The sequence below is a fragment of the Crocodylus porosus genome, unplaced genomic scaffold, assembly GCF_001723895.1.
Source record: "Crocodylus porosus isolate Cpor-Errol unplaced genomic scaffold, CroPor_comp1, whole genome shotgun sequence".
Taxonomy (NCBI): Eukaryota; Metazoa; Chordata; order Crocodylia; family Crocodylidae; genus Crocodylus; species Crocodylus porosus.
Genome location: NW_017728913.1, coordinates 18,134,522 through 18,160,259, shown reverse-complemented (window position 1 = coordinate 18,160,259; position 25,738 = coordinate 18,134,522). Strand labels below are relative to the sequence as shown.

Sequence of the window (25,738 nt, the reverse complement as noted above, 5' to 3'; positions counted from 1 at the left end):
AAGACAGATCTGAGAAAGGAAAAGGAGATGAATCCAAGCCTGCAGTCTACTCTTCCCTGTGGAAAGACCTCAACTACCCAGACATCTCATGGGAAGAGCACTTGGCCAAATCCGAGCCATCACAAAGCTTTCTCTCATGCATGGATGAGCTCTAGCTGACGCAAGAAGTCTACGGGCCGATGAGAGGTAAAGCATTGCTTGATCTGGTACTGGCAATGGGGACAACCTAATCAGTGACCTAATGATCAAAGGGAAGCTGGGTGTCAGTGACCACAAGCTGATCACCTTCACCATCTGCCGTAAAGCTGGCAAGTCAGTCAGCAATATAGAAGTCCTTAACTTCAGGAAATATGACTTTGACAAGTTCAGGAGGCTTGTCAATGAGGCCCTAAAGGACCAAAACCCAAAGGACAGGGGAGTTCAGGATGTGTGGTTACTCCTCAAGGAAGCGATCCTGGATGCACAAGCAAAGTCTATTCCATCTCAGAGGAAAGGCAGCAAAAAGGCACAGCAGCCCCCTTGGCTCTCCAGGGAACTAGCGGATCTCCTGCATCCAAAAAGTTCTCCACCTTGGGTTAAAAACCTGCAGCATGCTTATAGGCTCAGCAGTGCTACACTGGCTAGCATTACAGATGAAAGGGCCTTGGGGGGGTCATGATTGACCACAAGATGAACATGAGCCTTCAATGTGATGGTGCAGCTAGTAAAGTGAGCAAAACACTGGCTTGCATCCATAGATGCTTCTCAAGCAAATCCAAGGACATCATCCTCCTGTTGTACTCGGCCTTGGTGAGGCTGCAGCTGGAGTACTGCATCCAGTTTTGGGCTGTACAATTCAAAAAAGATGTGGAGAAACTTGAGAGAGTGCAGAGGAGAGTCATGCGCATGATCAGAGGTCAGGAAAACAGACCTTAAGATGAGAGCCTGAGAGCCATGGAACTCTTCAGCCAGGAAAAGTGCAGGCTCAGGGGTGATCTGGTGGCCACCTCTAAGTTTATTAGGGGTGCTCACCAGGATCTGGGCAAAGTTTGTTCATCAGAGCGCCCCAAGGGATGACAAGGTCAAGTGGTTACTAACTCCTCCATGACCATTTCAGGCTGGACATAAGGTATCTTTACCATCCAAGCCCCCAAGGTTTGGAATAGACTGCCGCCGGAGGTGGTTCAGGCACCTACTTTGAACACCTTCAAGAGACATTTGGATGTTTATCTTGCTGGGATCCTATGACCCCTATTGACCTCCTGCCCTGGGGGAGGGGGCTGGACTCGATGATCTTCTGAGTTCCCTTCCAGCCCTGATGTCTATGAATCTATGAACTTCTGTGGAGGGATCTGAAGTCATCTCAAGATCTATCAATGAACCCATGGTAGAGACTGTCCTCAGATCAGAGGGTTGCCAGTGATGATGTGATTATCACTGAGACCTTTGTACTAGGAAGTAATCACTCCAATGCTGTGGAACTTTGTATCACAAAACATGATCGCATTTTTCTCTCACTATGGCTTATCAAGTTCTTTTACACTGTGTTTTTTTCCAGTGACTGACCTGGCTATAAACATCCTTTCATAAATTTATTACCTCTCCAAGAGTGAAGAAGTATTTGTATGTATATAGTTGATAAAGAAACTTGGCATCCTTACATATTAAAATCATTATATTAATGTAAGCTATTAAGAAGTTGTTATTCAAATACTTCATCATTGCAGTTTTTTAATCATATGGCAGGAATTGATGTTTTACCTCAGCAACTCTTGCATCAAAATATTACATTTTAATAGCAATTATTCCTTATGGTTCATTACAAACAGTTAATATATAATGAAAATAACATCACAGAGTGAATATATAATATATTGCCAAAGCCATTTTCTGCAACTTAACTACATCATATGATATGACTGGTAATACATTTTCATTATAAAATTTGTTAATCAGGCAAATAGGTTTGTATTCCCTCTTCTATTACCAGTTCTTTAATTAGCAATTTATGTTTGTAAAATTATAATAATTCATTCACATGCCAAAGGCAGCCTACAGTATGTGTTAGACTAATTAACACTTGTGTATATTTTAAGAGTTTTATTGATCCAACAGTTCCATTTTAATATACAAAATATTCAAAAAGATCTGTTTAGTCTAAGTAGACTTCCATTTTAATATACAAAATGTTCAAAAAGATCTGTATAGCCTAAGTAGACTTGATAACATGTTTTGAAGAGAAAAAGAGACTGCTTCTTTCCGTTCTTGACCTAGGCAAAAAGAAAGATGCAAAGGTTCTTGTCTCTGTTGTCATAAGTACAATAGAAATACATCAAAGGGTAAGGAGCACATTTCCAATTGGAAGTCAGTGAAACTTGTAGTCCTGTGTTCTAAATAAGACAAATATCAGCTTTGCCTTAGCCAGCTAGAGAGGTAAAAAATGAAATAAAATACAGAGGTCTTGGAGGGAGGTGGGGGAGCAACTCTGAACCTTTGGAAGTCTGGTGGACATTCTAACAATTATGGACAGCTCTCTGCTTTATCTGACTATATTTGCATATATTTATTCATGACTGTATTGATTACTGTCTTTCTAGAGCCATTATTTTAGAAACCTTTACACCTTCCAGTTCTGCTTCCATGCTTCTCCTGTCAGTAACAAGTTAGTGAAAAAATGTCTTTGACAAATGAAAATTTCAAACTATACCTGTGCCATCTACTCAGTGTCATAGGAAAACAATAATAATGTCAGGATTTCAGAATATTATAAGACAGACTTGGTGTATTTTTGTATTCAGACTTAGAGACCAGTTACTAGAAAGGAAGATTTCACTCCTCCAAAAGTATTTCTGTGTATTTAAATCACTTCCTTTGCCACAGTCAGTTTAAGATATACTGCAAGCATCTTATAACTCATGATGTGCCAAAGTAGCAATTTGTGTGGTCAGTCATCCATGATCTTTTCTAGTTCACAAACATAGTGGAAAATTTGACATTTTCTCCATTTTAATCTGCTGTGCTTTGAAAAGTTTGGATTGAATAGAGCCTGTTGGACACAAAAGAGAGACTTCTTTTTAGTTCCACTGTGTTGTGCAGTACTGAATTTCATTGGGCAAGGCTGACACAACATGATGCAACTTAATGTAACGCAATACCATGCAACTCATCTAAGTAATTTGGCTGGAACATATTGGATTCAGGGCTATTTTCATAGAGTCAGGCAGAAAAAAAGTCCTAGGGAGCAGGGTAATTTGTGCTGTTTACAAATTATGTGAAGTGGTGGATAACAGTGTGTGGTGTTTTTGTTGCGATCATTTTTGTTTTTATTTAAAATTTAAATAGACCTCTGCTCTTTTGATTATCAGACTTCCATGCATAATTATTTTGTATATCTTAATGTAGTCAGAGAGACGAGTAATGAAATATATACACTAGTAACTCTGTTAATACTCCCACTTCTTGATTTTATATAGAATGAATACATCTTTCTTACTCATATCAGAATAGTAGTTGCATATTCTTATTTAATAAACTATGCTAAAAGAATATGACTTTTTTTCTTCTTTTATTATTATATTAATGTTACACTCATTGATCCAAATCAGAATAAGGTTCCATTGTGCTGTATAAACAAATAATAAAAAATCTTTGAAAACAAAAAACATTTTGCTGATGGAACTGGTTTCTAGGTTTGAGACAGTTCCTGAAGCTGCTTCCTGCCAATAGAGGCAAAAGGGAATTCTCTTTCCATTTGAGGGATGGCCTTATACCTCAGAAGGGTAATTATTTCTTCCCCAAGGATTTAATTATCATTAAATCTACTCAGGGTCCCTTACTAACATGTTATTGGCTTGCTCATAGGTACCTATGTAGCTAGATTTTTTAGTATTCAGATTTTAGATAGCAAGAAGTTTAAATACATGCACTCTCATTAATAGATTATTTTTGATGCATCTAATGTTCTCTCCTTCCTGCTGAAAGACTACATAAAGTTTATCATTTTTCCTTTAGCCAGAAGAGAAAGATAATATTACCTTAACAATCAGTGTTGCTCCCATTTTGATAACTGATTGATAATGGAGTAAGCTGGTACTTACAATGTTGCCCTTTCTCTTTAGGGGTAAAACATTTCTTCAAAAAGATTGTTGTTAAAATAATGCATAGTGGGCACTTTTACATATGTTTTGAGGGAGGGAGGGTCTTAATTAGAGCAACTCGGAGAGCTGTTCTAACATGCTTCAACAGACTCTAGCATTACAAGTATCAATGTGCATCATTGTAGCATCACGAGTATCAACGTCCCTGCAGTGAAAAATGGAGGTGGGCTTTGAACTAAAGCGCGTTTGATGAGCTTTAGTTCAAAGCACCCATTAATTAGGGAGCCATACTAAAGTGTGCCCCCACCCCTCCCAGAGCACATGTAAAAGTGGCCTAAGTGATCAATATTTATATGGCTTACAGCATAAGGTATAACAGGGCCTTCAGAAACTAAACAAAGGCATTCTGAAACTATCCTGAGCAAATACCACCCCTGAGAGGAAGGGGACTCTATGGTATAGGCCTATGGTGAAAAATACATATGAGGAATGATTATATAGTATTACCCTACCTGAAAAAAATTGAAGTAAAAAGAAAAATCAGGTTTTGCATTGCAAGAATGAGAATGCCTTGCAACTGAGTTAACTGGATAGAATGATGAAATAGATCCTCACTCAGCATTGAGATATAGGTACATGTAGGTTTATAGATTTATAGATGTTTATTGTTCCCAACCATTATTACATACCTAATACCTTTTAAATAGGTAGGTAGGGACATGAAATTAGCCTCAGATGGTGAGGTTTTGCCATATACCATAGATAGGGTCCGGTAGTATGTCACAGCTTGAAATAACTGTTTTGGTCTCTAAAAAGAAAAAAGAAAGAAAGAAAGCAGTGTACACTGGAATCTAGAAAGAAGCATGTAAGAATTAGCTTCTGATTTACTTTCTTCTGTCCCCTACAGCTACTTGTTTATTCTGTGTAATGATAAATCCATTTTAGGTTTTTGCTAATCAAACTGACATTCGTATTGCAATAATCGGAACCTTAGGAATATTTTAGATTGATTTCTTTTAGCTATTATAGGTAGAGCAAACAGAATACTGCACTTAGCACCTAATTGTAATCAAGTTGATTTATTTTTTAGGGACAGATTATGAGTTATAATTACATTTATGATCAGGGTTTAAGTAGTAAGCAACCATTGATTCTCTGGATCATGGTGTACATGTAAGACACCCAGTCAGATGCCTGATGAATCCGTTTGTGGCTAAAAAGCCCAAATTGAGAGCCACACAGCTTGTTACATTTCACAGATCCATATGTTGTCAGACTTGGAGTCCAAATTTACAGGATGCTCCTTCTTTCTTGCTTGCTTTACTTCGATTCTCTGGATCAAAGATGATTCATGTTGAGCTTTACCTAGTCCCAGATACTCCCTCCAGGATTAAGTACTGGTTATTTAAAATATACAACAAAACAAAACAAAATAATCTGTAATAAATGTAGACTCATACTTAGTAGCATTTTGGATAATTTAATTTCAGTAAACATTACTGACAATAATGGTTGGTAAAGAACAAGAAATTTGAAAAATAAATCAAAGACAGCAATTCAAATTAATTTTTAGGGCAGTCTTTGAATATTCAGTCTTTCTTAGCTGGTGTACAGTATCAGGGTTCCATTGATGACAGCTTATACAAGTTGATGATCTGCTTCTCCATTTTTAAACTCTGAGTATGTAGGTAGTTTCTTAATTGTGCCTTTTCTTTTGAAGATAACATCAGGGTGTTTAGTGAATGTATGCAATTATATACAGGTGTACTTGCCAGGCAGTTTCCTTGAATTATATACTTCCAAACTGTTATAACATATGAACTTCTGAACTTCTAGGGAAGTAACTTGTCAATCAGAAAATAAAATATGCTTTAGAATTAAATTACAAGAATGTGGCATGATGATAGTTAATCCTTGAATGAGAAAAAATACTTCTATGGTTGTTTGGCAACCAATGGGATGTGTGTCAAATAGGGAGGTTGATAAATGAATAAGCAGAAGAATTGTCAACTTTAGCTTTAATTTCAGATTAATGAAAGGGGACCCTTTAGTAAAATTAACTTGCAGGATTGCTGAAAGTCTATGCTATGTTTTCTCATGAATTCTATAGCATACTTGATCCTTTTCTTTTTTCCTCATAAATGATTTTTTTATTAATACCAGCACAGAGTTCAGGTGTTTAGTAAGACATTGTTAATTTGCTGTCACATTTCAAATGGAAACAGATTTAAGATGATATAACCTAAACCCATGTTTCTGTATTTGCAGGGTACCTTTCACTTTTCAGTGAAGATATTTGTTTATTATATGGAAGTTTATGACAGAATGGAAAAACAGTATAAAGTTATTCACAAATTTCTGTTCAAATAAAAAAATATGAATTCATTTCTACAATAATCAAGGGCCTCTTTATTGGTTTCTCACAAACATTTTATGATAAATTGTTTATAGTTTGCAGGATTGGATGTGGCGAGTAAAAGTAGGACAAGTGGAGGATAGAATTGTTTTTATGCAGTCACTGTCTTCTCTTTTGTTCATAGATGAGACCTGGGCTGGAAACACTTCCTATACTGAATAACTCTTCAAATAGGAATAAAGCATTGAAGTCTCAAAAATACCAAACAACCCCCTTCCCAAAATATCTACTTCAGGTTTATAAAAAACACAGTTCTTGACCATTTTTATTTCTTATTAGAATTATTTTGATATGAAATTGTTCCTAATGGGAAAGCTTAGATATTGTTTCATTACTAAAATGTGGAAAAAAATGTCAGAAACTTGACTTTGATTCATCCCCATACAACATAAGTATTTTTATAAATTGATATTTGAAACTGTTAGGCCAAAACTTAAAACCTGGTTGAAAGTAATAACTTTTTATATAATGCATGATTAATAAATTTGCTTCACAGCCAAAAGAATACTAAGTTAAGATTTTTGCATGGTTAAAAATAGTATTAAAATGTTTACATGGACAATGAGAAAAAATAGAAATCATAGAAAAAATAGAAAAGTAGGACTGGAAATAGGGTTCCTTATCTAGTCCAACTGTCTGCCAGAGGCAGGATCATCCTTATCTAAACCATCTTATACAATTCATAATCTAAACTCTTTGTAAGACTACAATAAACCCCAACACAAGCCAAAACACCCAAAACCCGGCACAGAAAGCAGAGAGACCACAGCAGCCAATATCCTCTGTTTGTAAAAGGTTGTTAATATACACTTGAGAGATCCCAGGTAAGGGGCCACACACCCCACTGTGGAGGAAGGCAAACCCCCCACAGTCTGACCATGGGGTAAAATTCCTTCTGGACCTCAAATATGGTGATCAATCTGAACCTGACTGTGGGGGCAAAACCCTCTAGCCAGGAACGTCTGCCTTTGGTCCCAGTACGAGCATTGGGACACCCCAGTCAAAATCCTCAGCTTTTGCTGCAGCCAACACACCTCTGGACTGTGTGTTCTGTTGCTGGAAGGTTTGAATTACCATTTCTTGTGGAATCTAATTTAAAGCTCTCCTTACTAGGGTGGCCAGATGATACCCAAAGATGCTCTTTCCCATTCTCATCAGATGGATCCTCTCTCTTGATAGCAGTCCTTCTCCGAAGAACATTTACCTGTTATTGAGGAGTCCAAGGCTTTCACATTGATACCACTTCCATGGTATCTTCCTGGACCCTTGCCTTGGGAAGAAATGATGAAAACACCACTTGTGCTCCTAGTTCCTTAATCCTCATGCCAAGGGCCTCACAGTCACCTCAGTGTAATTTCTGGCAGTATCACCGGTGCTTACATAGACAAGTAGGAAGGTATGATGGTCCAGAGGATAGGTGAGCCAGTTTGACCCAGAAAGCACAAGGTCAGCAAAGTTAGGATGCTTTCTCTAAAAAAAGTGAATTTCATCCAACTCAAGATGTTAATAGTCATGGTGGCTTTGAAGATAGACTGAAGGAAGTGCCCAGGAGGGCTGGAAGCTTCTTAAGGGCACAGTATTGTGACATCCTGAATTCAGGCTATAAGCAGGACCCTAAATCTAGATGACAAATTGGTGTCTCCATCCCTTGCAGAAGGGAGTCACCAATCACCACCATTTCTCTTCCTTTTTGGTGTAGTGGTCTTAGAGCCCTTGTCCCTGGGGCCTTGCATTTCCTGTTTTCTAAACTGCTGAGTCCTCTGCATCATGCCTGCAGATGTCCTCTTGTCTGCTTTTTCCTCAGCAGGTCCAGTGCAGGGTGTTTGAAAATTGTTGTTGAATTCTATCTGTTCCTCTTCACTGGGGGTCCTCCTTCTTTGATCAGTCATGCTGCCATTTCTCATTTCTTTTTGACCACTCTAGTACCAACCTCTCATAACTTGTGTCTAAATAATCTTCCTGTATCCTGATGCAATGCAGTATGGATGCCTGTGCTTCCAACCTTTGAATCTTCTCCTCCAGGGCAGACACCAGCTTATATGTAGTGCGGATGAAGTGGTCTTGACCCCCTGGGAGGAATGTGAGCATGGCACATCCCATGCAAGTTAGGCCATCTACTGCTACATAGAGAGTGCATCTACATGTGCACCTGACTGCCACACAGTTCCAGTGCCATATGGGTCATTTCTGACCCTACTGCACAGTAGCTTATTGGTACTGTGCAGGACGAGCAGCGTCATGGTTTGTGCCTGCTGATGCTACAGCGTCTCCTGCAATAAATTTTGTCATGGACTTTAAAATGGTCATAGTTTTCTTTCCAGCAGGGGGACTAAGGTTCAGCAGATTTTGACTAATCAGCATCTGATGCTGATAGTTGAGCCACAACACAGCCCATGAAATCACGTTGGTATGAAATGAGTCTCAGGATATGCCTGAGGAGGGCATAAAAGTAAATCTATTACTTTCTGGTGCTCAAGGGAAAACAGGATTTTCCTGAGGTTTGGCCAAAGGAATAAAATTCTGAGTTAATCTTCTGACTTTGCAAGAGGAGGGGGCAGGTAAAGGAGGAGAAAGACATATAGATGGACAATTTATTGCAACTGAGGAAAAAAGGAGGCTCCAGGTTGCAGCCTGAAGAAGGTAAAGGATGAGGTAGTCCTCTGCAAGCCTTACTTTTGTTGCTAGTGTCTGGCTTGGGTCAGCACATATGATTCTAATACTTGCAGATACCACAGAGTTTACCTTCAAAGTTATGAAAGAATTGCCACTGCTGTCAACAGTCATCTAGTAATGTATGCCACTTTCTACAAGTTTCAACTCGACCATATTTGAGTCAAGTGGATCAGTTACGTTATTTTAAAGAGCTATAAGTCAACACTAGCTGCCTTCAATTAGGATAAACCACCTTCTAAGAGAAAGTTATAATTGCTTATTTGAATTATTTTGCATCTTCTTCAGGAACAAGAGGTATGGACTGCTAGCAAACATATGATACTGGACTAGACTAGACAAATGCCTGTTTTTCTGTGGCATCCGGCCATGGAGCAGAAACGATTCAAAGTATCTTAGGTGACCAGACTTTACAGATGGTTTGTAACACTTCAAGACATTGTGGGAGGTGTATAGGTGAATATAAATCCATAGGGTAAAATATGATATATTGTTAATTGGACAATTCTGAATAATAAAGCATCAACATCAAAGTTTGCTTCTGATTAACAGTTTACCAATATTCAGTTGTCTACGTATGGTTATTAGGATAGACTACTTCTGATTATTTAAAAAAACGTGATTCAGATTCTATATTAGTCAATTATGTTAGCATTTTTGTAAAACATATTGTTATTTCTAATGTGCTTTCTCTGTGGGATAATTTTTTTTTGTTAATTTGCTAATATCAAAGTCAGTAAAGATAAGTGTAGAATGCTTTGGGCAAGAAGAAAGAAAAATAAAAAAACCCACAAATACAAATTAGGAAATTACTCTCTACACACCAATTCTGCAGAAAAAGATGTAGAGGTTATAGGGAACTGCAAACTGAATATCAGTCAACAGTGCAATGGTGTGCCAAAAAATGGAGTGATATACTGACAAAAGCATCAGTTATGAAAGCAAAATAACTTTGTGCTGGTGAGAGTTTAGATGGAATTCTGTAGTGTTCAGTTTTGACCACTACACTTAGGAGGGATGTAGAAAAATTCTTCACTGGACTCGCTTTAAATACATTTAGAAGACATGGGGTATGGGAGACAACTGACTTCTATGATAACTCTTATTGGAACAACTATGACCTCTGAGGAAATGTGGAAAGACTCAAGTTGTGTTTACTGGGAAGCATAATAATAGTCTTTGCATACACAAGGTCATTGTAGCAGGGGGTTGTCCCGGAGCTCAATCATCAGCCCACCTCAATGATAATGATTAAGAGATGTCAGTCAGGCAGGAGGCTGGCCATTTGTTTACCCTGATGCCAAGGGTCTGTGTACATGACTCCAACCTTCCCTATACAGTGTTCCATGCCTCACAGATGGCATCCACAACTTAACACCTGGCCTTCTTAGGCAGCCAAGCTCTTCTGTACCCTTCTCCCTCTAGGGTATGCTTCCTCCCCAGGCACCTTTGGTGTCACGGGCCCCGTCTTCACCCTCCAGGCCAGTAGGGTCCATCCAGTCAGGTTGACTAGTGGCTTTCCTTCTCTCCCTCACTCCTCCACCCCCTCGCTGGAGTTCTTTGGCACTGGAGCCTCAGATCTCTCAATACCAACTCAGCTCAGGGCTTTCTCCAGCTGTGGGGGCTGGAGTTATAAGGTGCCCCTTGCATACCTTCCACTGGGGAGGTGATTCGCCTGGCATTTCTTGGGGTGACCCCACCACAGGTAGCCCTACCAGATCATCCTGCCCCAGCGGCGTCATGCCCAAGACCTAGAGCCTCTACCTTCCCCACAGCTCCTGCCTTTACCTCCAAGTTTTTATGAGCAACAGCTCCAGCCAGGTGGCATTCTCTCCATGGCGACAGCCAGGAAACTACTGCTTCATCCCTGAGGGCCTGAGTTAAAATGGAGGCTGCTCATCTCCCTCCTCCAGTCACACGGCCCTCCTGCAGTCATGTGAACATCTCATCAGTGGCATGCACCTGCCACTGCCTGGCTTCCTGCTGTAAACCCAGTCATACTGAAGACAGAGGTGCTCAATTTTTCTTCAGGGTTGCAAATGATAGATTAAGAAGTAATCTGTTTCATTTGCAGCAGGATGGTTTAGACAGATATCAGGGAAAACTTTTGAATTATAAGGAGAATTACATGCTGGAATAAACTACTAAAGAAGTATGTAGAAATTTTTTTTTGGAGGTTTATAAGAGCAGGTTAGCTGAGCATCTGTCAAGAATGGCTAAAGTATATCTGATTCTTCCTCAGAGCAGAGGTATGGGCTAGATAACATTCTGCGGTCCCATTCAGCCATGTATTTTTATGATTTTTATGTTAACCAGTATTGTAAATAACATTTATTTTTTGTATTTTTAATTGCAGCAAGAAAAGAACCAAGAAAGTTCAAGAAATAAAGGTAAGTGCTAACTATTTTAAAATACAAAGAAAATTGTAATAACCTTATAATTAACCTTCACATTAGTTAAAATCATCAGCCCAGGTTGTTAGCCAAGTATTTCAGTCTAATGTAGCAAAGTAAAGGAACTTAGTGTGACATGGAAAGTCTTATATAAGGAACTGAACGTCACATTTATTGCATTCCCAAACCCCAATTTTATTTATAAATTAGGTGAAGCTTCAAAAAACTTCGTTATAAAACCAATGCAACTATAATAATACATATTTTGCTTTGTTATACAAGCACTTTTTTGTACTTCTGGTGTTTTTCTCCGGATATATATGTTTGGTTTTAGCACTTTTGCTATATTTTAGTGTCTATGCATTAGAATAAATATAAGTATCAAGGGATATGACAGTTTATGGTATGGGTGTAGGGCCTTTCAGAACTTTGATTGATATACCATGACATGTTGTTTAGACATTCACTTCTCTTTTAGGTCTGACAATATTAGAGATATCTAAGTTTTATGTAATTTTACTGAGTTACACAGTGGATTTGCATATGATGGTTTGGATAGGGGTAATCCTACCTATGGCATTGGACGAAATGACCCTTCTTCTATGTGATTCTATGAATCTAGTGTATGCAGCTTTATCTAGACATCTCAATCCAGCTAGGCAGTATTAACAATATTAAGTTGGCACATTATAGAATATGCTGGTTGGTTGACTGATTCATTGTCAATATGGCTATGTCTCAGAAGTCCATTACCCACCACTGTAGCAGGCCATCTCAGCCAAGAAGTTTGCCAAGGTTTTATAGAATATTGTCCACTGATATATCTGATGGACTGAGCCAAAAAAAAAGTTCTAAGGACAAATACATGATTTACAAGCAGATAGAGCAGGGGTGGACAGTTATTTCGGCTGGTGGGCCACTTCATGAATTTTGGTAAGCTGTCAAGGACCGCATAGGTAGCCCCACCCCTTGACAGTTGCCACACCCCCGGTGACCATCTTGTGGCTGGAAGTCCCGCCACCTAACCCCTACCCTTTGCCACCAGAAGTACTCCTTGTGGAAGCAGGTAGTATGGCCTTGGAACTGGAAATTACACGCTGTCACATGGTCTGTGTCAGGGGTAGGCAATGTTTTTTGGCTGGAGTGCCAAAAACCCTACAATGTCTACCTTGTAAGGTGCTGGAGTGCCAGCATGCCAAAAAAACAAAACTGGGGCAGAGGGTATGTGGCAAGATGCACTGTATATTAGTGTAGTTAATAATCATAAATGTTTCTGTTTTATGGTAAATACCAGGCTTTCTAAAAATTCTAAGCCTGGTGACCATAAAGAAAACTTCATAGAGGGAAGAGCGGGAACAAAGAAAAGAGAGGGAACAAAGAAGAGAGAAGAGAGAGGGAAGGAAGGAGGGAGAGGGAGAGAGAGGAAGAGAGAGGTATAGGGAAAAGCAGGAGCAGGGGGAGGCACCTTAGGTTGACAGGCCTGGCCAAGCCTGTGGGAAGGTGGCAGCTGGAGGAGAGGTGGGGCCGGGAGGGGGGTGGGGGCTGCCTCAGAGCTCTGCAGACTGGGCCGCAGCTGGGCCCCCAGTGGCACCCAAAGTGGAACCTGGCCTGGCCCACACAGCTCTGTGTAATGGGGTGCAACTGCCCTGCCTACAAGAGGATGCTGCCTGGCAACAGCAGAACACTGGGCTTGGGGGGCTCTCGGTTCAGCCTCTGTTTACACTGGGCACAGCATGAGTGGGGTAGAGCCCCCTGGGCCATGGCAGGAGCTCCTGGGGTTCTGGGCACAGCTGTGCACTTACATTTGCTGGCCTGACCCGTCTGGTCCCAAGCGGCACACGGCTGAGCTGCTGCTTCTCCTTGCTGGTGCTGACTCGGTCAGGCCTGTTGCATTCCAAGCAGCACACAGGAAGCAGCAACTAGGCTGGCTTTGCTGCATGCTGCTTGGGACAGGATGGGCCCACAGGCTGGAAAGAATGGGCTGGTGGGCTGTATCCAGCCCACGGGTCATATTTTGCCTTCCCCTGAGTTAGAGAAACTGGTGGTCAGAGCTGCTAGCATCTTCTTGGGGATACACCCATGACATCATAGAAAACACTTTTAATCTACCAGTTTTCTTGTATATTGTACATGTCTCTCTTAAAGCTGACACACCAATTTTGAAGATTTCAGTGATCCAAGAAAATATAGTCACAAGACAGTGTTTTGAAAATTCTTTCCATGTGTCTGTCCATACATCTATACTTACTGGAAATTAAAACAGTCATAATATATTCCTGTTCTAGGTGGTCATTGTCATAAACTTCCATCTCTTTCTTGCTGTGTCATTTCATATTTTACATGTAGCTGAAGGCATGTTGCTACAGCACCAGGATTTTACTGGTCATTCACAGATAGATTAAAGGAATGGAGTAATGATAGAAGGCTGAATTCGTACTGGATGTCTAGAACCTCTTACTGAGAATCAGCACGTTTGACATTTTTTAACCTAAGTGTGCTGTATAGCACAAATTCTTCTAGAAAATTCAAAATATTCTTATGTTCCTAAGACAGAATTTTAAATTATGTTCTTTACTTCCTGTGTTACGTACTATCTACTTTGTATCTATGGATATAGCTTTGAGAAAATGCCTCTGTAATTATCTGATTCTAAAAAGAAATAAGAGACTCAAAAACTGGTCTTTATATTAGGATAGATGACACTAATAAGCCTTTGAATTTCCTATCATCTTGCTGCCAGTTATATTCCAATTCTTCCTCTTTTTATGTTCATTCCTTGAAGTTTACCTTATTAAGAAAAAATCTGACAGTCACCAAAGTTGGACAAGTACGTAAATAGGGCTTGTTGTCGTCATCTTCAGTAGGAGCAAGATAAAGCTTTAGCAACCAAGATATAATTTTATGATTATTAATCTGATGATAAAATTATGCTAATTCTTTTTATTACTTGTTTGTAACGTCAAGATTTTTATTTATTGTTGCTAGTATTTTCTTGCCTTTCTGAAAGTTTTTCATTCCAAGTATTACTTCTGCTGTTACTACTATGTCACTCATACAAAAGTAGACAATAGTCATCAAATTGAACCATTTTGACATGTGTTTTCCTAATTTGTGATATTATCTTCCTTTTCCCACATTATGAATCCTGGAACTTTCCAGAAGACCACTTAAACAGATGCAAATTATCTGATTTACAAAGTTGTATCATTAAAAAATATTCCAATAACAGTTTTACAATATACTGTCACATTTCCTGATGTTACTGGTTCAATAACTTTTAGATGAATATGCTTTATTTGGCATCATAAATATTATCAATTATGCAGTTTAAATGAGGGAACATCATTTAGTTATGCACAAATTTAAATATAGCTTGTGAATGATGACATAATAGGGCCCTAAACAGTAAATAAGGGCATGTAAGACTAGACAAGGTCAAATTTCCTCTTTTGCATAGCTTAGTATCTGTGAATATAATGTACCATGACTAGTGTTAGAAGCTCAAATTAGAGTGCTTTTGTAAATCTGGTAAATTTGATGCATGTAAACAGAAGATGCAAGAAAACAGAAACTGGGTGTATGGTTACCTCATGTAACTTTATTTACCAAATGTCGATTACATCCTGATTAGGAGACAAAGTTTGTAGACAATTAAACAGAACAGCAGTGTTAGTCAAAAGCCCCGATGTCCTGTTTCTGGAGGCACGAATATTCTCATTAATTACTGATGGTGCATGATCAAATGCTGAACTTGAATCAAGGTTTTAAATACTCCTAAATTCAATGTTTAATTTTTATTAGAGCTCTATTGCTGTTCTGTTTTTATTAATAATGAAAACTAATTGACAATCATGGTACAAGAAGTCCAAATAATAATTATCTGAAGAGTGTAAGAGCAAAAACAATAACTGTATTGAATCAAAAATGAATTCTATCTATTGTCCTGATAACTTGGAAAGTTTTCATAGAATTCATAGACTTTAGGGCTGGAAGGGACCTCGGAATATCATCGTGTCCAGCCTCCCGCCCAAAGGGCAGGAAGTCAGCTGGGGTCATAGGATCCCAGCAAGATAAGCATCCAATTTGCTCTTGAAGGTGATCAATGTAGGTGTTTGAACCACCTGCAATGGCAGGCTGTTCCAGACCTTGGGGGGCTTGGACAGTAAAGAAATTCTTCCTTATGTCCAGCCTGAAACGGTCTTGTGGTAGTTTATGACCGTTCGATCTCATCATCCCTTGGGGTGCTCTGGTGAACAAACGTTCTCCCAGATCCTGGTGGTCACCCCTGATAAACTTACAGGTGGCCATCAGATCGCCCCTGAGCCTGCACTTTTTCCAAGCTAAAGGGCCCCATGGCTCTCAGCCTGTCATCATAAGGTCTGTATTCCTGACCTCTGATCATGCGTGTGGCTCTTCTCTGGACTCTCTCAAGCTTCTCCACATCCTTTTTGAATTGTGGAGCCCAAAACTGGACGCAGTACTCCAGCTGCGGCCTCACCAAGGCCGAGTACAAGGGGAGAATGACGTCCCGGGATTTGTTTGAGAAGCATCTATGGATGCAAGCCAGTGCTTTTGTCACTTTACTAGCCGCAGCGTCGCATTGCAGGCTCATGTTCATCTTGTGGTCAATGATGACCCCCAAATCTCTTTGTTCCAGAGTGCTAGCCAGCGTAGCACTGACAAGCCTAAAAGGATGTTCTGAGTTTTCTTCCCAGTGTGGAGAACCTTGCATTTTTTGGTGTTAAACACCATCAGGTTTTCATCTGCCCATTTGCTGAGCCTGTCCAAGTCAGCCTGGATCACTCACCTGTCTTCTAGTGTGGATGCTTTGCCCCAAAGTTTGGTGTCATCGGTGAACTTGGCCAGCCGGCTCCTGACTCCAATGTCTACATCATTAATGAAGATGTTGAATAATATGGGTCCAAGAACAGAGCCTTGGGGGACCCCACAGGTCGCAGGACACCATGATGAGTGACTTGCTTCAATTACTACCCTCTGGGTCCGACCAGAGAGCCAATTTTCTAGCCAGTGGATCGTGGTGGACCCAAGGCATCAATTGGCCAGTTTTGCCAAGAGGTAATCATAGGATACGAGATTGAAGGCTTTTTTGAAGTCAAGATATATGACATCAATCTCTTCTCCCTTGTCCAAGTGATAGGTCACCAGGTCATAGAAGGAAATAAGGTTGGTCAAGCAAGACCTACCCTCAACAAACCCGTGCTGGATAGCCCTTACGATGTTGGCCTCGTCCAGTCCATTAAGGATGGCCTCTTTAATAAACGTTTCTAAGATCTTCTCCAGGATAGAAGTTAGGCTGATATGCCTATAGTAAGCTGGATCCACTTTCCTCCCTTTCTTGAAGACCAGCACCACATTGGCCTAATTCCAGTCTTCAGGCACTACATCAGAGCACCAGGAGTTTTCAAAGATCTGTGCCAGAGGCAGGGCTATGATGCTCGCCAGCTCCTTGAATACCCTGGGGTGTAGATCGTCAGGGCTGGCTGACTTGAAGGTATCCAGCTTCTCAAGATGTTCCTTCACGAGGCCAGCATTAATGGAGGGCAGGGGATCTTCCTCATCCAGACTTCCCTGTCTCGTAGCAGGCATGGGCGTCCCATGGGACTGATGAAAGACTGATGCAAAGTACCCCTTTAATAGGTTGGCTTTTTCCTGGGCGTCAGTTGTCAGTTGCCCCATCTAGTTCAGCAGGGATCCAGTATTGCCCTTGCTTTTCCTCCAGGTCCCGACATATCTGAAAAAGGACTTTTAATTGTCCTTGATGCTCAAAGCTAGTTGGAGTTCAGTTGCAGCCTTGGCTTTCCTGGTTTGCTCCCTACAGGACCAGACCAGTGCAGAATAATCCCCCTTGGAGGTGAATCCCATTCTCCATCCTTTGTAGGCCTTTCTTTTTAGTCTCAGGAGGTCTGCTAGGTCCCTGGAGAGCCAGGGAGGCTGCTGTGCCCTCTTGCTGCCTTTCCTCTGAGATGGAATAGACTTAGCTTGTGCATTGAGGATCACTCCCTTGAGGAGCAACCACTCTTGTTGAACTCCCCTCTCCCTGGGGTCATGGTCCCTTAGGGCTTCACTGACAAGCCTCCTGAGCTTGTAAAAGTCGGCTTTCCTGAAGTGAAGGACTTCTGTGTTGCTGACTGACTTGTCAGCTTTACGGTGGATGGTAAAGGTGATCAGCTCATGGTTGCTGTCACCCAGCTTCCCATCGATCACTAGGTCGCCTATTAGGTCATGCCCAGTAGCCAGTACTAGGTCGAGCAGTGCTTTGCCTCTCGTTGGCCCATAGACTTCTTGAGTCAGGTAGAGGTCATCCACACACAAAAGGAAGCTTTGCGACTGCTCGGATTTTGCTGAGTGATCCTCCCACGAGATGTCTGGGTAATTGAAGTCACCCATGAGAACCATGGTCCTGGAGCATGCGGCCTCAGCCAGTTCCTGGGCGAACTCCTGGTCAAGCTCAGGACTTTGGTGGGAGGTCTGCAGTAGACTCACACCATTGTGGTCTCTGTGCCATGTTCCCCATGGATTTGAACCCAGAGGGTCTCCAGTCATCCACCCTGGTCACCAATATCAGCTTGCAGGGATGCGTAGCTTTCTTTAACATAGAGAGCTACACCCCTGCCCTTTTATCTACAGGATCTCTCCTGTACAGGGTATAGCCATCAATACCCATGGGCCAGTCATGGGTGGAGTCCCACCCGGTCTCCGTTATCCCTATGACGTCATACTTATTTGCATTGACCAGGAGGACGAGCTCCTCCTGCTTGTTCCCCAAGTTCCTGACATTTGTGTACAGGCAGGCAAGTGTCCCCTTGGGGGCTCTTGCCTTGCCCATAGATTGTACCAGGGCTGGGCTCCCTTAAGTGCCTTGGCCTGCTGGCTTTGGAAGGGTTGCTCTGCAGGCCAGCAGTGGCGGTAGTCCCCCTCATCCACCAACGGGCTTAATTTAAAGCCCGGTGGAGCAGGTCAGCCAGTCTGGCTGAGAAGAGCCTCTTCCTCAGGGGAGAGAGTTGGAGGCCATCTCTTCTGAGCCTCTCTCGCCAAAGAGCGGGCTGTGGTCATGGAAAGCAAAGCCTTCCCAATGACACCAGCGCTGCAGTCCTTGGTTGACTACGTAGGTCCTCCTCTCCCTCCTCAACCCATACCCTGAGACTGGGAGGATTGACGAGAACACCACCTGTGCCCCCAGACCCCTTAGCCCCACTCCCAAATCCCTGTAGCACTTCATGACCTAGCTGGGAGCACTCTGAGCCGTGTCATTGGTGCCTACATGAATAAGGAGCATAGGATAGTGGTCTGTGGGCTGGAGGAGTTTGGGGATCCTCTCCGCAATGCCCCAGATGCGGAACCCCGGGAAGCAGCAGACTTCCCTGGTTAAGGGGCCAGGCCAGCAGATTGTCCCCTCAGTCCCCCTCAGGATGGAGTCTCCTACAACAAACACCTTACATTTTGTCTTGGGGAGAGCGGGGGCGGTAGCTGCAGTTGAGCCTGTGTTGCCTGTGGGAGCTAGCAACTCAGCAGGCTCTGCTGGATCAGCAAGAGGTGTATACCTATTGCTAAGCTCCGGCAGGGCAGGGGCCTTGGTGTGGCAGGCCTTAGGGCCCTTGACCACCTTGGTCCATGCCCCTGACTGGGCAGAGCGGGAGGTCCCAGAGTCCTCCTTTGTCCTGGAGGGAGACTGTGGTCTACCATCCGGCTCCCAGGGAAGAAGGGCCTGGCAGTAGGAGTCAATCTCTAGCTCACAGTGCCTGATGGCACGCAGTCTCTGGACTGTGACCTGGAGCTCCCCCAGCTGGTGTGCCAGAGACCCCAAAAGGAAGCAGACCCCACAAGGGGAGGTGGCCATGCTCCCGGGCCCCAGAGCCTGAAAAAGCAAAAAGCAGCCTCCACAGCCGAGAGCCAGAGGCTCCATCTGCGTGGAGCCTGGAACCTTGGGCTCCGTCTGGGTGCCCATCTCTGAGGTGCCCCTGAGGTGCCAGAGGGGGGCCTGCAGAGCCTGAGGGGACCTGAGGGGTGTGGTACATGCCCATCTGTGTCATGCCTCTGTTAGGCTGACTATGGCTGGGACTGTCTACCCTTGGGGGTTTGCAGGTAGGGTCTCGGGCCTCCTACCCTCTTGTGTGAACTCTGTGCTAACTTATGCGCCAGAGACAAGTGCGCCTGTTTGCGCAGCCTGTTTGCATGGCTCCAATCACACGGCTCCCTGGGGGGCTGGGCCAAGTAGGGGCCTGAGTGGGGCTCCACTCAGCCGCCTCTTCCCACTCAGAGAGGGGTTAACCCCCTCCCAACACAGGCCCCGCTTGAATCCGGCTGCGCTGGAGATCGACGGGGGGCTCTGCAGCTGCTGTGAGGTCTTTGGGGGAGCAGGGGATGCAGCGGGCTTTCACTCGCGTGTCTCTCGCCGCACCGGAGCCTAACTGGGGCATTTTCGCCAGAAGCATAAAACAGGACAATTTGATATTGGCAAAAAATTCCAAATTTTCACACTTTTTGTAAACAAAAACGTGCTTAATTGTTTTGAATGCTATTAGTTTTTACAATATCTCTGTTTTTCTACTACTCACCTACATTGTAGAGACTGACTTAAAAGAAATGCGTTCAGGTTTTTGTGCATTGCTGTTGATCATTTGAACATGCAGTGTCAACAACAAATATAAGATAGAAGAATATTGATCGACAGCTCTTTAATTGCACAGTATGAGTTTCTCAAAATGTTTCAGCCTTTTCATTTAATGCTTACCTTACCAATCTGAAAGCAAAATGATTGTTACCTTACAGATCAATTTAAAAAAAGTAATTCTCTATTATTATGAACATATTGTGTGGCTTTGCTGATTTCATTAGCAAACATCTGTTCCTTTTATGATATTTGGCTACCAGGAATAAAGAAGTTTCCATATAGGAGTCACATATCTTGCTTGCATTTTGCTTTTCAAAAAGGACAATTCACCTGTGCAATGTTAGTATTCAGAACCAATCATGGTCAGAATAACAGATTGGTAATGTAACTGATTTAACTCTATTTTTCCTATACACAAACAAAAGTAGAAGTCCAACGTTCAAATAAACCTAGGAATAAATCTGGAAAGAACCTTGATCTAAATCAGTAATTTTTATTTTGCTGTCTGTTGTTAGACTATGTCTAAGGGAGCCATGAAAGATTACTATTTTCAATCAAAAGTATCTGACTACCCACACCTACAATTTAGAGAGATCCATACCTCTGTTTGAAATTGCCAAGTGCCTCCACACCTCCATCGAAAATTGTAAAGGTCCGCAAATCAAAAAAGGCTGAAAACCACTTATCATTGTTTCTTTGCTAGCAAAATGCCAAATTGCCTTATTATATTTTGCACTGTTAGAAAATGAAGAATACTTGCCACCAATATTGTAGTCATCTAGTAAGACCTTCTTTAATAGTTCCTTTGATAAAAAAGCCAACCACATTTCTCTGTCCCTTTTAGTGTATCTACTTCCATATTACGTCAGCACAGTTCACCACTGTGGAGAATCATGTCTTGTTATTGTCTATCTTGTTGTGATATTTTTCACTCTCATAAACTTTCTAAAAGTAACACTAACTCTGCTGTCTCAATATTTGTGACAGAAGAATCTGGCCCAATTCTCTTGAAACAATACATATAAGTAGATATGTGGAAAGAACTGTTTTGTCTTTGAAATATTTAAAAAAAAAACCCTACTTAAGCAAGTGATTTTTTTAAAATCCAAAATGTCCTTCATACAAGAATAGGACTGTGTAAGGATTTGGCCTATTCTGTTTGTCTAAATTGAAATGGACAATTTAACCATGCACTTGAAAGGGGTGCTACCCATCTACTCTTTTTTATTATTATTATTCTATTGCCCTTTTATTGATGCTGGTTGTACCAAATGGAACAGCTCTGTAAGAACCAATCTTCTAGTATAGTGTTACTTAAGCCACATTCCCTCTGACTCCTAGCACTGTCCTTGCAGAGTTATTCTGCATCAGTCAGCTTCTTCATGACTTAAAAATACTTCAAACACAGGCACCCAAAGCCCCAGCTGTCCTGTTAAGGCAGTTCTTCATTCCTGTTACACTACTAGAGCAGCACAACAGGGACAGAATTAGTACTGTCATGATGATGCCACCATATTGCACTGAATCCAAGTTAGCACTGAACAAGCTTGCATCAGAAGCAATATAAAACTACATTAGCCTGAGCTTCACTGGATCTTCTCATTACAGCTGATTAACTCAACAAAGCTAATAACGAGACTGAACCCTGCTTGCCTCAGTTACACAAGCAGCCCTACTGAGAGATTTGTGTCAGTTACAGAACAGCTTGTTATTTGTTATGAAACACATTTGTGAAAATTTGGGATTGTCTTCAGTTTGTGAATCTGTACAGGATTAAATCATTATACCATGTAACAGTTCTGAAGCCTTAAAAGTGTTTTAATTATATTTTCATTTAATAACATTCATTTTTATAACAAACTTCAGTTAATTCCACAATAACGGATAAATAATACATGTGGGTCTGATCCAATCCAGATTGATATCAATATAATTTTACTGGTTTCAGTAAAGTGTTGTCAGTATAAAAATGTCATGGAAAAAGAGCGATTCAATGAGTAAATAATTCAGTTTTCAAATCCTTTGGGTCTAATTTTCTTGTTACATAACTTACTATAAATTTAAAGTAACACTGTTGATGTTAATAATGGAATCATAGGAAAAATAGTCTAATTTATTAGTAAAGCCACATATTCAACCATAAGACATAACACCCAAACCTGCCAGAGGTAAAACAAAGGGACAATGGCAGTTGGGATTATGCAGGTAATAAAAACACAATATAAATTGAAGATTAAGCCTGTGTTGTATTCTGTGGGAGAATCTTGTATTAATGCTTTGTATTCAGCAATGGTTTACTAATTAAAGGGAATTTAGATTTTAAGTTCAAAGCTAGTCAGCTGTTAAATCAGTACATTAATCAGTCAGTTTGGCCAAATTCATGATTGTCTCAAGTTTCATAGTGTTAGGGGATTTAGAATAGGTCTGACTTTAACCCACTCTTTTTAGCCCATGGCCAACTTTGCTGGTACTACTTCAGTTCCTTAAGACTTGTGAATGAAGAAAACCCGAATTATTCAAATGGCAATAAGTGAATAATCCTTTAGCTGCATCCCCTGTAGTTGCAGTACTATTTTGCATTTTTACATTAAAGAAATAAACTATGTACTGAGAACATTGGCTTTGTTGTCCAATGTACAGTATTCATATTATCAGCTAGAGGTTTGTGTAAGGATTGCCTTCGCTTAGAATAGCATACCTGTTGTTGATGTATGAATAACATCAACATTTCACCCTATGATCTATTTTTGATTCCTGAAACCTGGCTTGGAGTTTTGTATGTTATAAAATCATAAGTTTTTTTTAAATTTTTATTAGGAAAAATATTACTATTTTTCAGAGTTTCTTTATTTACTTATTCTTTACTATTTTTCAGAGTTTCTTTATTTACTTATTCTTCAAAATACTATCAAACTGCTTTGGCCATCTATAGATTAACAATGGTTATTATTTGCATTGATTTTCACTGTGGCAAACAAACATTTGAGCCCTAAGTCACTCTCTCATATATAATAGACTAATACTGCTTCAAATAAAGGTTTTATTTGATAGTCACAGGCTGTATGTGGCCTATGGCCTGTGGTTTAGCAGTTCTGATTCCATCTAGCAAAGGCCAGTGGTACACATATGGAACAGTAGCCAAGTTAGAAAAAGCTTATTGTCATATGTGACACAAATCTCACTTCTCAAACTGATCTAATGCCATTTGAAGCTTTACAGCTGTCACCAAACAGTAGTAATTCAGAACATCAAAATGACAGTGAGGAACTGACACCTTCCTAATCTAAAAAGAAAACACTGACCCTTGGTATTTGAGAAAAGAGAAAATTTTCTTTAGCTGTTAGAGGAACAGAGCCCCACAAAAGGATTTTTACTACATTGAATTAGTTCTGATTCTTCCCATAGATTCCAAGGATACGTATCTAAACTAGAGAGTACACAACACTTAAAATGTCCTTGCCATATTTTAGCTAGACAAATTTTAATGAAAGTAAAAGAGATCAATAGAATTGGTTCTGCCTTGAAGAGGTTGTGGATTTTGCAAACCTTCCTGACATATACTGAATAGGAAAATAGAGCATTAGAAACCTTATTGTACTAAAAGATCTTTGTTGATAAATTGGCAAAACTGAACTTGTGAATGGTGGTTAACCTCAAAACTCAGTTAGTCATAGTGAGCTAAATTTACAGATTTGTCATAAATCTAAGGGATAGGTTAAGAGTCTTGTCCCTCTTCCATTTTCTCCCTGTTGTAACTGCAGGGTATTTCCAGGTTTATATGCAATTGAATGCAAGGAAGAATGTGATCCAGTTTCAAAGTTTCATATAATCTCTTGAAAGGGCACATAAGAAACACATCCTATGTTAAAGACCTGTCACAAGTGGCATGAAATAACATGTATATAGTAGGAAAAATATATTCAGTTAAATTGTATTTCACACTGCAGCTTTACTGCATTCTTAATAAAACATAGTTCAGCAGAAATTTATATAAAATACTCTGTGGCTCAGGGGCATAAGCAGCTTTAGGAATTACACAAGAATGACAATCCATTTATTTATTTATTTTTACTGCTTACAGCATTTTCAAGGCAAAGGGGTTGTCATTGAGATTAACTTTGCTCCTCTGGGACCCTTCTGTCATTCAGAAGGTTGAGGAGAAAAATCTGATAAACTGGTATTTTACAAAATTATCTGTCTGCATTGAGATGAGGCAACATTGTGAAAGCCAGGATACTTTATGCAATAGTTCTGTATTTCCAGCCCCTTTTTCTGATAATTTATGTCCTTTCAGAACTTAGGTTATATTTATTGGATTGCTAAAGCTTCACAAGAAATATTTTGAAGACAGAACATATTTCTATGCAAGTGATTTTTCATTCAGAGTGCTGTGACTAAGTACAGATAGGCAAAAAGCTTTTGAAGCCTTTGCAGGTTAGTGTAAGTGGCATAAAATAAACCGATAAGCAAGTGAACAGACATTCACTTTTGATTCCAGAAATGTAGCCACATGCCTACAGTGTCCCAGGCCAGAAGCCAGGGGGCACAAGAGCATGCCTCTCTGCTTGGATGGAGCAGACAGCTTGGCCCAAAGCTAGCCCACTCACCCTGTGGAGGGGACAGGGACTTTGGATGCTGGTGGATGGACTGTGAGTTAACTTGAATTTGGAGGGGATCTGGGACAGAAGTTCAATAAACCGCTTTAACTTAAATCAGTTAAGTCTGATACTACATCCATCCAGGTTTATCCTAAACCAGTTTCAGCCATTTTGAAAGCAGTTTATATTGACTGAGTTTCTATTGTGTTACAGATTTGAGCTGATTTCCAATCACTTATAGCAGTTGATGTGTAATTTCTGTCACTACCTTTAAGGGCACATCTGGATGAGCCTGGCCGTGTGGTATGTGGCACCACAAACATGTCTGCAGTGCCACATACCACACAGTCAGGTGTTCTCCAAACTGCAAAGGCATGCTGCCCATGCATGCGCTGCTCCATTTTTTTTTTCCCCTCACAGGTTTTTTGACCTCTGGGTACCCAGGGTTCACAAAAAACCTGTGGAAAAATAAACTGAAGGAGAACATACACGGGTAGTGAGTGCCACTGAAAAATGGAACTGGGCCACTCATAGCTGTGCTGTGTCTGCCATCCAGGCTCTATCCATCAGGGTCTGCCCAGCAGGATTGCTGCTGCTGCAGCCCTAGGAGGCCCCCAGCACCCCAGGTAAAGCTTCTGGGGCCAGTGCAGTGCTGGTCCCATCCTCCCCTACTGCCCCTAGGGTAACTTGCCACAGGCCAAGCATATAAGGTACACCACTGCTACTTGCCCCTGGGGAACCAAATGTTCAGACTCATTTGGACATGGCCTAAGGGCGTTGTATGTTGCCTGTCAATATTAACACTTTAATGTGCACAAACGCCTACCTGATTCATAAGAGATTTCACATAGGATTCCATAGTGTTGGAAATACTCCCACTTGTGATTTTTCTGAGTTCTTCACAATAGAACAGCTGCTGTATTATTTTTTAATGGTAAAAGCTAGGGGCTGAC

General features: G+C 41.0%; 1 protein-coding gene across 2 annotated transcripts in view; it reads left to right on the top strand.

Annotated features, from left to right (window-relative positions):
* The window catches only part of FSTL5 (follistatin like 5), a 600,367-nt gene that overhangs the window by 80,735 nt on the left and 493,894 nt on the right, over positions 1–25,738 (top strand). For both annotated transcript variants that reach the window (XM_019534563.1, XM_019534562.1), the window contains exon 3: positions 11,519–11,552. In XM_019534563.1, coding sequence (XP_019390108.1) covers positions 11,519–11,552 — 34 coding nt within the window. The remainder of the gene's footprint in view (positions 1–11,518; positions 11,553–25,738) is intronic.